The following is a 17,431-nucleotide window of genomic DNA, read 5'->3' on the forward strand; positions in this document are numbered from 1 at the left end:
AGCCTCTCTCGTTGTGGCACGCAAGCTCAGTAGTTGTGGCACATGAGCTTTGTTGCCCTGCGGCATGTGAGACCTTAGTTCCCCGACCAGGGATCGAACCTGCATCCCCTGCATTGGAAGGTGGATTCTTTACCACTGGACCACTAGGGAAGTCCCTACCACACTGGTCTTAACTGGACTCCCGGCTTCTACTTTCCCTTGTACAGTCTATGCAAAGAGCAGACAAGGTGACCTTTTTAAACTGCAGATCAGACCAGGTCACTCCTTTGTCAAAACCCTCTTATGGCTTCTCACCACACTCTGTGAAACTCAGGAATGTTCTTACCAAGGCCTATGAGGCACTTCCTGACCTGCTTCCAATCCTTTCGATTTTATTTCCTTCTGCTTTTTCCCCATTCACTCTGCTCTAGGCACGCTCACCCAGGTGCACACTTAGTTATGCTAGGCCTGCTCCAGCCTCAGGGCTTCCCATGTACCCTCTACTTAGAGCAGCCTTCCCCAGACAGCCCTTTGACTTACTCCTCCACCTTACTGGTCTCTGCTCAAATGTCAGCTTCTCTGAGGGGACCACCATGTGTAGAATAGATGCCTAAAATAGCATATCCCAGGCACTCAACTCATATACCCTGTATTTTTTTTTAATTCACACTTATCATGAAATAGCATATTATAAACTTACTTGGGATATGTTTATCTACTGAATTTCCCCAGCATTCCTCCTGATATACACACATACTAGAACATAATCTCCTAATGGGTTAGGAACGTTATCGGCTAGTGCTTTTCCACAGCACCTAAAACACAGTCTGGCAGAAAACAGGCAGGTACTCTATAAATATTTGTCAAACGAATGAATAAAATAATGAGCCATGTATTCCTTATGTTGTTTTCTGAATATTAGTTTTATACCGCCAGCTAGATGATAAGTAACAGAAAACTGTATCATGAATCTTCAATAGTTTACCTTGCTGAGCACATAATAGTTGCTTAGTGAATACCTCTCATTTAAGGTGCTTTTTGTATTTTTCCATTGTTCACATTTTCTGTCTGTAAAAAAATAACCACTATATATCATTTTTTAAGGACTTTAAAAGATACTGGACTATATAGCCATCGTCATAAGAGAGTTGGAACATTGTCAGGAGGAATGAAGAGGAAGTTATCCATATCCATAGCTCTTATTGGAGGATCAAGGGTGGTAATTTTAGATGAACCATCCACGGGAGTTGACCCATGCTCTCGCCGAAGTATATGGGATGTTATATCCAAGAACAAAACTGGTATGAGTATCTTCTTATAACTTCACCAAGCAACAGTCATAATTTTGCCCTCTGGGATGCACGCAAAGAAGTTAAAGCCTTTTCTGTTTATAATCTCCATTAAAGATCTAAGGTGTGCTCTTCCTTTTGTGAGGTCCTCTCTTCTCCCAGCTAAATTCCTGGATCAATTAGTTAATATCTATGTAGTGCCCACTGTGAATTGAGCACTTAACTGGCCCTTTTGAGAGCATGCAAATCCAATAGAAGTTCCAAATTCTGCCTAGAGGAGCTTAGAATCTAATTAGAGATACCAAACATACACAAATGAAAATAAACTGAAAACAGACTAAATAAGTGCTAACAGGATGTGAAGCAAAGGAGCAATCAGAGTAGAGTGGCTTAATCAGAGAAGAATATTCAAAAAGTCTTTAAAATTACTGCTTTTTCATAGTGAAGGGAGGGGGGAGAGAGAGAGAGAGACAGAAAGAAAGAGAGAGAATGGAAGTGACAGAAAGAAAGAGAGAGAATGGAAGTGAAGCCAAGGGGACAGACTAAGGGATTAGGAAGAGTTTCCCCCCCTGCAGAGTGTGGACACTCAGCCTTACAGCATAAGCGCTGTGTATTTGCTGCCAATTTATAAGAAAAACATTTAGGAATACCCCGTCCGCATTTCTCAGTTTGAAAGCTCATTCTGATCAGTTTTTCAGTTAGCCCATAAAACGTGACTCTCCTCCTCATAAATCACAGGATTTACTTGTGCTAACTCAGTACATCCTGGGAACTGCAGCTTCACTTTTCATTCTTGGTTGTTCTCCTCTGTATTTTCAAGCCAGAACAATCATTCTGTCGACACACCACTTGGACGAGGCTGAAGTGCTGAGTGACCGCATCGCCTTCCTGGAGGAGGGGGGGCTGCGCTGCTGCGGGTCACCATTTTATCTCAAGGAAGCCTTTGGGGACGGGTATCACCTCACACTCACCAAGAAAAAGGTTTGTAGGAGAGAAAACATACCTCATTATGGGACCGTAAATTAAGTTTTGTATGAAACAGAAGCAGAATCTGTCCAACTTTACTCATTGCTAAAGTTAATCCGTTAGGTTCATGTTTTCTCAAACTGAGCGAGTATCAGAACCACTGAAGGTCTTTTGTTAAACCCAAATTTTCTGGCTCCACCCCCAAGAGTCTCTGATTTGGTAGATCTGGTATGAGGCTTCAGAATTTACTGCATTTCTGCCAAGGTCCACATCAGCCCATGTGATGCTGCTGCTACTGGTCTGGGATTGCACACTGAGAACCAAGTGCTAGATGAAAGAAAGTTCTGTACTAAGGCTACTGATGGAGGATCAGCCTGTTAGTTTCCCTAGCATTTCAGCCTATAAGGCTAAAAATTAGATTTTCTGCTCTATAAAAAGCAAATGAAGAGAATATGCAGTCATGTATTCACTTTCTGATCAGTATTCCTTGAATGGCAATGTGGAGATTAATTCAGACAGACCAGTGGTGCTTTCACATCTTGGAAGAACAAAAGTGCTTACTAGGGCTCCCTGTACCACCTAAAATAGCATAGGTATCAATACTGTGCCAGATGTGTATGCTGTTAGAAAGGTTTTGACCACTATCATTTATTTTATATCTGATCATCCGGATGTGACTTCCAAAATATAAAAGAGTAGTTCCTTGTTATATTCATTAATTCATTCAAAAACTTATGTATCAGGTGCATACAATGTCTTAATATGTGCCCAAGACACTGTTCTAGGCGCTGGGGATACAGCAGTGAACTGATGATATTAAGATCTCTGCCCTCATGGAGTTTATGTTCTGATGGAGTGTGGGGAATTCAGGTGGTAAAATTGATAAATATATTATTTAGAATATTAGCAGGTGATAAATGCTATGGGTAGAATAAAGCAGAGGAAGGGGCATGGGGAATGCTGGGTGGTGCCATTTTAAGTAGGGTAGTAAGAGAAGGGGTCTCTGAGAAGGTGACAGTTGAGCCAAGAGTTGAGGCCAGGCAGCGAGTGAGCCATGTCACTATCTGGGGCAAAGGAACAATTGCAAAAGGCCCTGAGGAGGAAGCATGCCTGAGCCTGAAGCATCGGACGACAGAAGGAGTCTGTTGTCACTAGGGTGGGGTACATACATAAGAGGGAAAAAGAGGATGGTGGGAAAGGAGGTTGGAGAAGGGACAGGGTGAGGTGGAGAGGGGAGCCAGTAGTAGAAAGTGACTTATAGGCAAGTATAGGGATCCCAAGTGGGACAGGAAGCCACAAGAGGAGTGATTGTTATCTGGCATAGGTCTGAACTGGCCTAAAAGAACTTGCCACCCTCTGATTGGGGCCCTTGGGGACTACAGCGTAACGGACAAGGGAGTTTTTAACTTCTCTTTTCGTCTCTAGAGTCCAAATGTAAATGCAAGTACAGTATGTGGACACAACAGCTTGTGACAGCAGTGATCCAATCACATCTCCCTGAAGCTTACCTCAAGGAGGACATCGGGGGAGAGCTTGTCTATGTGCTTCCTCCATTTAGCACCAACGTCTCAGGGGCCTATCTTTCACTCCTGAGAGCACTGGACAATGGCCTGAGTGACCTCAACATCGGGTGCTTATGGCATTTCAGATACCACCATGGAAGAGGTACACCTGGACATTTCCTTTTGCCTTAAACTGGTTAACTTGCTGGTTTCTTTAGAATAAATGTGAACAGTTCTTTTTAGAAAGAAAAGAAATATTTAAAAAGTAAACATTTCAGGGCTTCCCTGGTGGTGCAGTGGTTAAGAATCTGCCTGCCAATGCAGGGGACACAGGTTTGAGCCCTGGTCCGGGAAGGTCCCACATGCCACAGAGCAACTAAGCCCGTGCACCACAACTACTGAGCCTACGCTCTAGAGCCCGCGAGCCACAACTACTGAGCCTGCGCTCTAGAGCCCACAGGCCACAACTACTGAAGCCCACGCGCCTAGAGCCCGTGCTCCACAACAAGAGAAGCCACCACGATGAGAAGCCTGTGCACCGCAACCAAGAGTAGCCCTCACTCCCCGCAACTAGAGAAAGCCACATGCAGCAACGAAGACCCAATGCAACCAAAAATCAATAAATAAATTTTAAAACATAAATAAATAAATAAACATTTCAAGAAGGGAACCAAAAATAAAGATGCTTTTGATTACAAAAAATTAAAAAAAAAACATTTTACAAAATCAAAATCTTAAAATTATCTCAATACCATTGTTATGTAAGACTGACTTCTGAGAACAAACATGTTGCTTCACTTAGAGAACACATATCTTTCACATACAAATATGTTCACTTAAAGTCCCTCTCAAAAATGTTCACGTAAAGTCGTACTTATTTGTCTCAATAAATATGGTAAAAATTTTAAATTGAAATTGAGCTTAGAAACTAGAAAACAGGCCACCATCAAAAAAATCTACAAACAGTGAATGCTGGAGAGGATGTAGAGAAAAGGGAACCCTCTTGCACTGTTGGTGGGAATGTAAATTGATACAGCCACTATGGAGAACAGTATGGAGGTTTCTTAAAAAACTAAAAATAGAACTACCATACGACCCAGCAATCCCACTACTGGGCATATACCCTGAGAAAACCATAATTCAAAAAGAGTCATGTACCGCAATGTTCATTGCAGCTCTGTTTACAATAGGCAGGACATGGAAGCAACCTAAATGTCCATCAACAGATGAATGAGTAAAGAAGATGTGGCACATACATACAATGGAATATTACCCAGCCATAAGAAGAAACAAAATTGAGTTATTTGTAGTGAGGTGGATGGACCTAGAGTCTGTCATACAGAGTGAAGTAAGTCAGAAAGAGAAAAACAAATACCGTATGCTAACACATATATATGGAATCTTAAAAGAAAAAAAATAAATGGTCATGAAGAACCTAGGGACAGGACAGGAATAAAGACGCAGACGTAGAGAATGGACTTGACGACACGGGGGAGGGGAAGGGTAAGCTGGGACAAAGAGAGAGTGGCATGTACATATATATACACTACCAAATGTAAAATAGATAGCTAGTGGGAAGCAGCCACATAGCACACAGGGAGATCAGCTCGGTGCTTTGTGACCACCTAGAGGGTTGGGATAGAGATGGTGGGAGGGAGACGCAAGAGGGAAGAGACATGGGGATATATGTATATGTATAACTGATTCACTTTGTTATAAAGCAGAAACTAACACACCATTGTAAAGGAATTAGACTCCAATAAAGATGTTAAAAAAAAAAAAAGAAACTAGAAAACACATGCATGTTTTACACTAATGAAGTGTTCTGGCTTCTCTTTCTAGGTCTTTCTGAACTTGACTAAAGGGTCACAGAAAAATAATAATATGAGTCTTGAGCACTTAACACAAAAGAAAATTGGAAATTCCAGTACCAGTGGCATCTCAACTCATGATGATTTATCTGTGAGCAGCAGCAATTTCACAGACAGAGATGGTATAATAAATCTAATGTGCACATTTTGCTTAATTCCAATAAATGACCTAAGGGAGAAAAATCGCAGGACAGATTTTTTTTTTAATTCGACTTAAAATTTTCTTTCTAAATTTAAAAATACTAAAGAAATATAAGCTTTCTTTTTTATATACAAAATATTTATTAAGCCAAATTGAATTCTCTGTTTCATAAACATTTTGAAGAATGTGAAAGAACTTCCTTGTTAGGGTGGTGATTAGTTTTTCTTCTAGCCACCAGAAGTCGTTTTCAGGATGTGACTTACTGCAACCCCAGAGTTGTGTTCAACGAGTTAAAATCCTTCTCGTAATTGGTGGTGTCCAACAGTGAGCCAAGTTACCTTGTAAGGTAGCTCACTCATTGCTGTTACACATGTTCAAGTGGTGGTCATAGTCGAAAAAAGTTTTTTTGTAAAAAAGAGTCATCCCTCTTTATGGGACCTCATTGGAAAACATGTCTAACCTTCCTTCCCCCACCTCTGAGTGATTCATATGCTGAGAAAATTCAGGCTCTGAGAAGATGCTTTTGGGAGTGGGTCTCTGAATTGGTGAAGTTGGACTTGATGGTTAAGAATCTATAATAATAGGTTTCCCCACAGTTCTTCACATAAGATATGTTTGGAAAATCATGTTTCTTGACATGACTTGAGGGATTGGGCTCTTTTGAAAATAACTTTCATCCTGTCTTATTATCTTTCTGACAGTTAATTTATGCCTTTGGAAACACTATTTACTTGAGGAAGCATATAGTAAAATCATGTATAAACGATGGAGTAGTCATTTCAACAGTTTGCTTAAATTGGGAAAAATCTCTAGGAATAGAACTTTTGATTAAACATTTGCTTGGCTCTAAAACTCAGAAAAGATAATCTCTCATGTTTGTGTAATTCTGGAACTTGGGAGTCTCATTTGTCCTCTGCTAGGTTCCTCTGGTATCATCTTTTGGGAATATAATTGTCGAGACTATGGAATGGAAGACTTTGATTAGAGAGTGGTCATCTGCTTCAGGAAGTAAATGTTATGTATTTGTCTCATAATTTGAAACTATTCTTCAGTCAGAATGTTCCCCTCATTGACATTATCATTTAGAAAGCACATTTGCTCCATTTGATACACCTGTAAGTCATCGACATGTAATTTCTCAAGAAGCAGAAAAGCATACTAATTAACTTAAAATATTCAGCTCCTTCTGCAGTTCCCCTTTGCAGAGATATGAGTTTGCATTTAAACTTGTTCACTCTATTTAATTGGAATTCATTTTAAATTAAGCAGCTTTGTATTTTTCCTTATCAGCTAAATGAAGATCATGATTTTTGTGCTGCATAATTTGTGATGGAGAATTAAAAATATCCACAGAGTTGACAAATACTGTCATCTTATCACATGTAAAGGAGCGCTTGGTGGCAGGCCTTCAGAGGGAATGTTATACTTGAAACTATTTTTAGAGGGGCTGCTGAAATTATTAGTTGTATGAGCACTGTTGAGGAAGCAACAGTTTATGGCCTCCACAGCTGCTCTCACTCTCAGAAGCCATCGGATGTCTTCTCAGCACCTGAAGAGCATTTCAGGGCAGTGTGGGGTGGGTTCGGGGGGGAAAGAGGGTAGACATTTTTTTCCAATGAGTTCTTTTTTGTGACTCACGTGGTAAAAATAGAGTTTTGAAATGCCATATAATCAGTCTAGATTTCTAAAAGGAATGTAATGAATAAGTATTTGAATGAGAATTATACTTTGGAGGAGAGCATTTTCCTTTTCCTATGTTTAAGGTGACTTCATTGGACCTCACATTACAATGAGAGCCAATTACACTTACCATCACTAAGTTGCCCACAATAGGAATGAGTTAGACTAGGCTGCTGTTCTGGTTTCTATTTATTTTATTTGAATTCAGTCTTTTGATAGAAGCTACCTCTTGAATATTAGTAATTAGTAATAATACTGATTCTGCATTGAGACTTTAAGAGATTGGGAACAATATTCATTTATAAAATTCTAGATATCTTACTTTGACATGTAAAAGTACTATGTATATGACAAAGAATATTTTGCGTATAGTAATTTTCAAAGCACTTTTACAGAAGCTGTATGAGATGGAGAGGCTCAGGCCCAAAGCTGATCAATGAAGAGCTGAACTTCAAATGCAAATCTTTAAAATATAAGCTTTTCCTACCATGCCACATTATACCATTCATCTATAGGTTCTGAAGTTACTTTAGTTCTGGATTTAGCAGGATTTCCCAGAACCATATTAAATTTTTTTTTTTTTTAATCAGACAAAATCCTGACCAGAGGAGAGAGATTGGATGGTTTTGGACTGTTACTGAAGAAAGTAATGGCTATACTCATTCAGAGGTTCCACCACACCTGCAGGAACTGGAAAGGTTTCATAGCTCAGGTTATTCTCCCCATCATCTTTGTAACCACTGCCATGGGCTTTGGTACGCTAAGAAGTTCCAGCAACAGCTATCCGGAGATCCAGATCTCCCCATCTCTTTACGGTACCTCTGAACAGACAGCCTTCTATGCGTAAGTTTCTTCCCTTTAACTAAAACAACATTTCCACATACCTCCAGAGGTACGTTGTGCCTGTGAATGCCATGTAGTGCTAAGGAACTTAGTAGCCACAGTACCTGATCCTGCCAAAGGAATACACAGTTTGATTTATTGCAGCGTGATACTTCTGTCACCAGCAAACGACGTTTTAAGAATTTTTGTGTTTGTCTAAAAATAAAGTTATAGTCCATCTTTATTTTTAATTATGAGACTTTAATCAGGAAAGCCAGGTTAGGTATGGCTTCCCAATCTGTTGTAATATATAGCAAATAGCTTTTTATTGAATATTGAATAGCAGCGTCAGAATTCTGTATAATAAAATGTTATATATACAGTAGGTGATCACTAAATGCATGTGACAAATAATAAGGCAGCCAAATAGGGACATGTGCTTATTTTTTTGGTGACCATTTTTTTTTCTGAGTCTGAGTCTTCCTTAGATTTTTAAGAAAGCAGTCCTATAGACAGCATATTTTATTTCTTCAAATTATTTATGAGCATGAGTTTACTATGGGAGACTAGTGGAGGAATCGTGAATTTGTTTCTATCCTTTAATATTACAGAAATTCTCACCCAAGCACAAAAGAACTGGTCTCAGCAATGTGGAGCTTCCCTGGCATTGACAACCTGTGTTTGAATATCAGTGATCCGTAAGTGGTTCTTGTTTGTTTGTTTGTTTTTCAACATTCCAGTTGTGTGTGTGCATGTGTATGCGTGTGTGTATGTATGTGGGAGAGTGTGGTTAAGTGAGTGTGTGTGGTTTGGCTGGAGGAGGTCAGCACCCTGATTGAACTCTATCTTTAACAGATTTTATCTATCTCCTTTAGTTCATTCCATGGTTATGCTATACTGTAATAATAAAGAGGTGCTTTATAACTTGTAAGGTTCGTTTGTGTACATATTTTCATTAAACAGTCACAACCACCCTGTGAATTATTAATCTCATTTTTAAGATGAAGAAACTGAGGCTCATGTGGACTAAGATACTTGTCTAAAGAAATCTAGGAAGTAGGTTGTGTAGCTAAAGCTGAGACCCACATCTTCCGAGCTCAGTCCCCATGCTTTTGCACTACATAGTGTTGCTTATTGAAACTTCCAGGATAGTACATGACACATGGAAACCTGACATCTGTGCATTATTTTGCTAAAGTATCCCCTTCCCTTCAGAGGAGAGGATGAAAAGAGCAAAGAAAATAAAGGGGTCCAAAAAGTTCCATCCTGCCACATGAAGACAATTCAATGAGCTTTGGTCTCTTCACTGTTTAATCTTGAAGTGCTCTCCCTCAATCTCCCATAAAATGTCAGATCACTTGGAAATGGTGGTGCCATGTATATTCAAGTTATGAAAAATCAGTAAACTGAACTTAGGACTATACACCTGAATTTAATACCAAATACTCACTTACGTGCTCATACATAAACATGCGAATGTCCACATACCTCACTTCAATATCATTTTTACTTGCAGAAGGTGTTTAAAGAAAGACAGTCTGGGAAAATGGAACAGCAGTGGAGAGCCTATTACTAATTTTGGTGTTTGTTCCTGCTCAGAAAATATCCAGGTAAGATGGAATTCGCTTTCACTGAAGTAGAAAAAAGAAAGGAATAAATATCAAAGCTTGAAAGATCTATCTAGATTACCGAAGAGTTGGTATCATTTCATTGTATGGAGGCTAGTAGCTCAGCGATGTCGACCTGGGCAGCTGAAAAACACTGAACTTCAGGTCACTGTTTTAAATCCATCTCAGGACAAACTTCCCGAGGTAGGTAATTCTATGACAGTCTTTGTGGAAACTGACAGAAAATGAGTTTTTGGTCTCAGTTCAGTTGTAACCAGAAAGCTCTGTGTTTCACATAACTGTCATATTTGAAAACACGGTGAGACTGCTACTATAGTGGTCATCTGGGAAGTTAGTAATGTGTAAGTCCAGAACAGAACTCTGTATGTCTCCAAGCAGCACCTCCAGGATGCAAGAAAAATCCATGTCCTGAAAGAAACATTAAAGATTCTCCAGCCAACACCCTGTCTGTATTCTATAAATACACACCTTAGTTTTATAGGCCTATCAATTCAATAAACTTTAAGGAAAACAAATTCACTGGGGAAATTAAAGATTGTTGGAGAAAAGAGGTAACTATTAGTTTCTGAGAGTCACTATGTTGTCAACTTACCTCCCAATAGGGGAGGAACCTAGCAATATTTTCTTCAAAGTGACATATGATTACGTCCTAAACTGTCTTTGTACAGTATTTTAAAATAAAGATGTTTTCAGTAAATGCAGCCTATTTTTGTGGTCTCACATAAGACGGTTACTAACAATAAAAGCTGGGATCAAGCAAGCATTTTTTGAAATCCTTGCACATATAAATATTATTCTTACCCAGTACTCAAAGCATTTTCTAATCCCTTACCTAACCTAGCTAATTTCTGAAATCCTTCATGTATTTTCTTTAGTTCACAGTAAAAGTCTACTAACTTAGTATTTAAAATTGGAATCTAGATAAATTTTATTAATTAAAAAAAACCAGTAGATTAAAATTTTTTCAACCTTATATTCCGTTGATGGGAATCCAGATTTGTGTAAACAGCTTTTAAAAGAATTGACAGTGTCTACTAATGCTGAAGTTATACATACCCTATGGACTCAGCAATTCCACTCCTGTTATATACCCATCAGAAATGTGAATAAATTCACCAAGTGATATATACTGGAATATTCATAGCAATACCATTTGTAATAGCCACCCAAATTCCCAGCAACAGTAGAGTAGATAAATCAAATGTAATCTATTTCCACAATGAAATTCTATATACAGCAAGATGAGAATGATCTACACTGCACACATCATATTCTCAGAAACAAATGATGAGTGAAAAAAGCCAAATACGAGAGAGTACATATGATACAATTCCATTTATATAAAATACAAAAACGGGAAAAACTCTTCTGTGCTGGTTACTATGGGAGTGGTAGGATTGGAAGGAAGCGTGATGAGTGGGCTTCTGGGGTAATAGCATTGTTCTGTTCCAGTTGCTGGTTCAAGGGTGTGTTCAGTTTGTCAAAATTCATCAAGCAGTATCCTTATAATATGTGTGCTTTTCTGTATGTATAAGTCAATGAAAAGTTAAAGCTAAAACTTAAGTTGCATACATAAGGATATCTCTGTTTATGAAACCAGTGGCATTATAGAATGTGATCTTCAAGTTGATACAACTTGATGCAAGGTGAAATTCAGCCTTCATTTTTTAGAGCAACCTGCAACATTATGCTCTTGATACACATGTGGTGCTAGCCTCAGGCTCTGGAACACCATGTGAAAGATGGAAGGAAAAACTGGCAAAGTGCTAGGCTTTTCCCATACTAAAGTTCATGGCAGTGAAGCATGGGACACTTCAATGAAAAGTTAGTAGTCAGGAAGTGCAGAAAGCTACGAACACATAAATAAGTGGTTTAAACTAAGCTCTGAGATTGGTTAACAGTAATGTACCAAGGCACTTAATTTTGACAAATGTATGATGGTAATGTAAGATGCTAACAGTGGGGAAATCTGGGTGAAAGGCATGCAGGGACTCTCTGTACTGTCTTTGCAACTTGTATAAGTGACACATATATACATATATATATGACATATATATATGAAGATTGGATTTGGATATGGGAAAAATTGGGTTCTGACACCTAGGTTGGTACCTTAAAACTAATATAACATAAACTTTTTATCCACTGCTGTTCATCCCTGAGAACTTATGTCTGTTAATGTTATCTTTTCAATTTGGGGCAAACATTTTTCTCTTCCCTGTGAATTATTGAGGGAATTTTGAGTCATCTTAACGTTTAATGTTATTCTCCAAACATATCAAGCTTGTCAGTACAGTGAAAGAAATATTGAACATTAGTTAACTTGTGTTCTTTTTTGGCTTTAAGCAAGTCCTAAACACATGTATAACTAATAAATGTTTGTTCTGATTTTTTGGCATAGGCAAGATGCCTTCCTTTTCAAAGCTCTTTAGAGGCAGAGGACACTCTTATCACACTCTACCAGTTGCACTAATAGACAGATCATAGGACTGAAGCTCCTTGACATTGTCTATTTAATTTGTACAGCATTGTCCAAAGAGAACTTTTTTAACCTTATTTTTCAGGAATGTCCTAAATTTAACTATTCTCCACCTCATAGAAGAACTTATTCTTCCCAACTAATTTATAACCTCACTGACCACCACTTGGAAAACTATCTTATATCAACTGCCAATAAGTTTATGCAAAAAAGGTAAAAATACTCTGTTTATAACATGTTTAATTTAGAATATCATGCTTTCTAATTTTAATAGTAACTGTCTTTTGAATTTGTGACAATAAATGAAAGTTTCTATTGATTATTTATATGGGTAAATTCTGTTTTATCTAAACAGCCTTACATATTAAAATTTAAGTAAATTAATTTAATGACTCTAAATTAAGATTTATTTGAGCACATTGAAAAGCATTGTCTTAGGCCTCAAAAATGTACTGTTAAATGTGTACATATTTTTTTCTCAAAGCGAAAGTGGAGTTGTTGACTAGATTGTGCCAGCTTGCAGAATTTTATGGTGTGGCTTTTGGTGACAGTTGTCCTTAGTTCCAATATGAATATCTCAAAACTTGGAGTATGATATCTGCATGTGAATAAAATGTCTTTTTGTATAGCAAAGCCACAGGCATGTTCCTAAGCCACCTGAACATTTGCCACAGAGGTAAGCGTGGCAGGCTTACATTTGCAATGACATGGATGGACCTGGAAGACACTATGCCAAGTGAAATAATAGACAAACATGGCATGGTTTCACTTATATATGAAATCCAAAATAGTCAGATTCATAGAAGCAGAGAGTAGAATTGTGGGTTCTAGGGTCTGGGGGGAAGGGCGAAACGGGGAGATGTTGGTCAAGGGGTACAAAGTTTCAGTAATGCAAGGTGAATACGTTCTGGAGGTCTAAGTCCAGCAATGTGACTATAGTTAAGAATACTGTATTGTTACTTGAAATTTGTTAAGAGGGTAGACCTGAAGAATTCTCAACACATACGTACAAGAAAATGGTAACTATGTGAGATACTGGCTGTGTTAATTAGCTTGATGGTGGGGATGATTTCACAAGATGTGCATATATCAAAGCATTCGTATGCCTTAAGTATACACACTTTTTATTTGTCAATTATGTCTTAATAAAGCTGCGGGGGAAAGTTGGTAAGCACACATGAATATGCATGTAAATATTTTCAACAAAATGAGGTTTATTATAAATAAACCATTCCAAAACCTACTTCTTAAGTGAAGAATGTGCTATAGTGTTCTTTCCATGTCAAAAATATAGCTGTATAGCATCACATTTAGGATAACATTTACAAGAAAATTATTTTAGTGTAACTATACCATTATTTATTTAACCCAGTCTTAATTTGGTGGATATTTAAACTAATCTATCCTTAAAATTACTATTTGAATTTTTTTAATCCACTTTTTATTTTTAAGAGTCCATGAACTTCTAGCTATAATGTATTCTTTAGACTAAAATATGATAAAAGAAATCGATAAAACTGTAAAACATTTGTCAGACAGTATTTATTTCATACTGTAAATGTGTTCCTGATGGAAAGAAAAAAAAATGAGCTCTTAGTTAAACATTTTAGATCTATTTATGAATATCTTCTCCATTAAAACAATTTTTCTATATAGATATGGAGGCTGGAGTTTTGGGCTGCCTTTGACTAAAGACCTTCGTTTTGATATAACAACAGTTCCTGCTAATAGAACACTTGCCAAGGTAAATTGTGATCTTTCTTTTGGGACGTCATACAAATGAGAATGTGAACTTGAAATGTTCAAGCATTTTCATGAGGTAAAAACAAGACATGGGTCAGTAGATTTGAAAAGCACTTTGGAATAATGCATACTCCATACTACAGTGGTTCCAGTCCTGTGTATTTATCCTAGGGAAACGTGTACACATAAGTACCCGGATACATATACAAAAATGTGCGTGGTAATATTTCTCATATTAGCCGAAAAAACAACCCCAAATGTCCATACACAGTAGAATAAATAAACAAATTGTTATATACTCATTTAACAGAACTTTCAGCCATGGAAATGAATGAACTCATTTCCATACAACAAGCAGACTAACTCTTCCAAACATTATTAGTAAGCAAAAGAAAAAACAAAAAGGAATACACAACTATAATTGCATGTATCATAAACTTTGAGAGTAGGCAAAACAACCATATTGTCTAGGGGAGAGAGAGAGCACATTGTGGTTTGGAAGGACACAGAGTGTCAGGGAGACGTTCTGGATGCTGGCGATTTTCGTTTCTCAACCTGAGTGATGGGTATACTCCCTTTATAACTTTTTGTTAAACTATACATTAATGTTTTATGCATTTTTCCTTGTATATGTGTCGTATGTGTTTAGCTTTGCTTTTCAAAGAACATGGAAACTTAGAATTTGGTGGATATAAATAATCCTGTTGACTTTTTTTCTTCTAGATTGTACCTATGCTTTGAATTTGAAACAAGCTAGAGTCACAGAATCAGACACATATGATCACAAGTAGTCTTTAAATTTTAAATTGTTCTTCACATATTTCTCATTTGGTAGTAAGAGATGTATAGAACCTTGGGGGAAGTGAAGAAAATAATATTCATTTAGTGACTGTTGTAAACCAAGAACTAGTATCACCTTTTATACAAACTACCTACACATCCTCACAACATCCCTAAGAGATAGATATTATTGAGTCTATTTTAGCTGGGTTTTATAAGGTCATATAGAAACTAAATATTAGTGCTAGGGACTTGAATGTCCACCCCCGCCCCCAGCCCCGCTTGGTTCCTTTTCTCCCTCTCTCCACACATAGAGTAAGGGAGTTCTAGTATTAAATAATTTCTCTCTAAATCAGATTTGTAATTTTGAATTACCAACTGGCTTTCTTGAATTGAGGTATACCAGTATTTTAAATCCCTCTGCTTTTGACATAGCAGATGAACTAACTCACTTTCTTGTGGGTTACAACTAGGAATAGAAAGTTAGTGGGGGTATTTCAAGATTATCAATCATGTTGCTAAGGGTACAATGCTTATATGTGTATTTAATTTCTTTCTACAGCCTGGCCTATATGCCAGTTGCTTTTTAATTATTATTATTATCATTATTACTGAGAGACAGAATGCCCTAGTTCTAGTTTCAGGATCACTACAGTCCAGTCACAGAAATGAAGATAATAATGAAGTCTTCTGTTTATTTCAAGCTTTCACTTTAGAGAAGGTCTAGCTAGAATAACTAGTAACTTGGTGCTCTCATGCAGGGAAAAAAAAAAAATGTTTTCCCAATCTCTGCCCATCTCTAGGTTGGAAACTTAAGAGTTCTGTGGTCAGCACTGGTGGATGGTTCATAATCTGCCCAGATGAAATAAGTTACTGGGAAATTGGTGACCTTATTTTAAATATAAATTATATAGGCTGTAAGATGTAAAGACTGCCTGATTTATTTGAACACCACACTGATCTTGCCTTCTTTCGGAATCTTAACAGGTATGGTATGATCCGGAAGGCTATCACTCCCTTCCAGCGTACCTCAACAGCTTGAATAATTTCCTCCTGCGAGTTAACATGTCAAAAGACGATGCTGCCCGACATGGTAAAGTTACTTACTTAGAAGTTTCTTGTATGGCAACTTTTGGTACTGTCCACATGAAAATGTGCACTAGATGCCATTTCCTCCCTGTGGCAGCTATTTTATGGTATTTAGATCACAGATCTTTAAAAGGAGTTTGGAAGTAGTAACTACCACCAGATGGAACATTCTGGATAATCCCCTTAACTTCAGGTTAACTTAGTTTCCTCATTTATCAAGTCAGGATAATAATGCTGACTTCCCACTTATTTCTCCTCTCACACCTAGTAGTTATATCTCATAGGAAAATATTTTATAACTATTTACTTGTACATAGGCTAAAAATTAAAATAATAATGTCAATAAATATTGTACACAAATCTAAATGTGAAAACAAAACTTTTAAGCTAAGAAGTTCTAACAGGAAAGAAGTGCTACCATTAACTGAGTACTTACCGTAATGACACTTGATTTGTATAAAATATTGCTAATCCTTAGCTCCCTCTCAGGATGAGTATTATTGTTTCCTACTGCTATTTCTCTGGGAATCAGAAGTGCCTGGCTCCTGCCTCTTCATTTTCCTAATACTTCTCTATACTCAGCAAGGTCTACTTTAGTGGGGTTTCCCAAGAAGCTTCCACATAGTTTTTAAAAAGGGTTTGGAATCTGAAAGAGACTTATTTGTTTTCTAATTCAATTACTCTTCATCAGACCATTCCATCTTCTTAAGCCTTGCTTAAATTATTTTCCCATACTGATCCCCCAAAATAATAATAATAAAGATGGAGAAAATAGAGTAAAGTATCTGCTGGCCAACAGTTTCTACCCTAATAAATAGGTTAACAGACTATTAAAAACAAAGAAATGCTGTTGTCTACTTTTGTTGCATTTCCCTACTGTTGGGCATAATAGCATGTGCTGCACGTTCTGGTGATTGTAGAAGTAAACTGTAGAGACACATACTTATTCTAGGAACAGAATCTTTCAGTCTTCGTTTAAGAGAAAACAATATTTTTCCCCAACTGCTTTCGCATTTTCCTAGCAGCAGGAGCCCTGAAGAAAATAACAAGATTGATAGATAGTCCTTAGACCTAGAGCATCAATAAAGTGTGGAGTCAAAAGTGGTAAATTAAGTTAAATGATGACTAAAGCCAGGTGGGTCTGGCATAGCCTGGTTTGAAACACTACTGAACACTTGACTTTCAGTAGGATGTCTTATTGAGAGCAAAGGACATTTGTTGCCATGACAGATAATGAAAGTATAAGAACCACAGAAATGACTAGAAGGAAATGTTGCAAAGGTATGTAGGTAAGAAAAAGAGACAATGCCACTTTTGAAGGATCAGCTTTTGAAACCTATATTGAGGTTTCATTTATTATTAGTGTTCTTTACCAAGATGAAAGCAGTCTGAATCACTCTGGATCCCATCAGGCTTGTTGTGGCCCCTACAAGTGTATTTTTAAGTTACATAGTCTAAAGA

The 17,431-nt window shown here is 37.5% G+C and overlaps 1 protein-coding gene across 1 annotated transcript in view; it reads left to right on the forward strand.

Moving 5' to 3' along the window:
* Positions 1–17,431, forward strand: part of ABCA12 (ATP binding cassette subfamily A member 12) — a 181,223-nt gene that overhangs the window by 138,695 nt on the left and 25,097 nt on the right. Inside the window, 12 exon segments of the mRNA XM_032637501.1 lie at positions 1,084–1,280; positions 2,089–2,249; positions 3,660–3,689; positions 3,692–3,868; positions 3,870–3,899; positions 5,579–5,729; positions 8,020–8,272; positions 8,863–8,949; positions 9,768–9,861; positions 12,444–12,571; positions 14,015–14,102; positions 15,869–15,974. Of these exon segments, the coding sequence (XP_032493392.1) occupies positions 1,084–1,280; positions 2,089–2,249; positions 3,660–3,689; positions 3,692–3,868; positions 3,870–3,899; positions 5,579–5,729; positions 8,020–8,272; positions 8,863–8,949; positions 9,768–9,861; positions 12,444–12,571; positions 14,015–14,102; positions 15,869–15,974 (1,502 nt within the window).

Source organism: Phocoena sinus, chromosome 7 (genome assembly GCF_008692025.1).
Source record: "Phocoena sinus isolate mPhoSin1 chromosome 7, mPhoSin1.pri, whole genome shotgun sequence".
NCBI lineage: Eukaryota > Metazoa > Chordata > Mammalia > Artiodactyla > Phocoenidae > Phocoena > Phocoena sinus.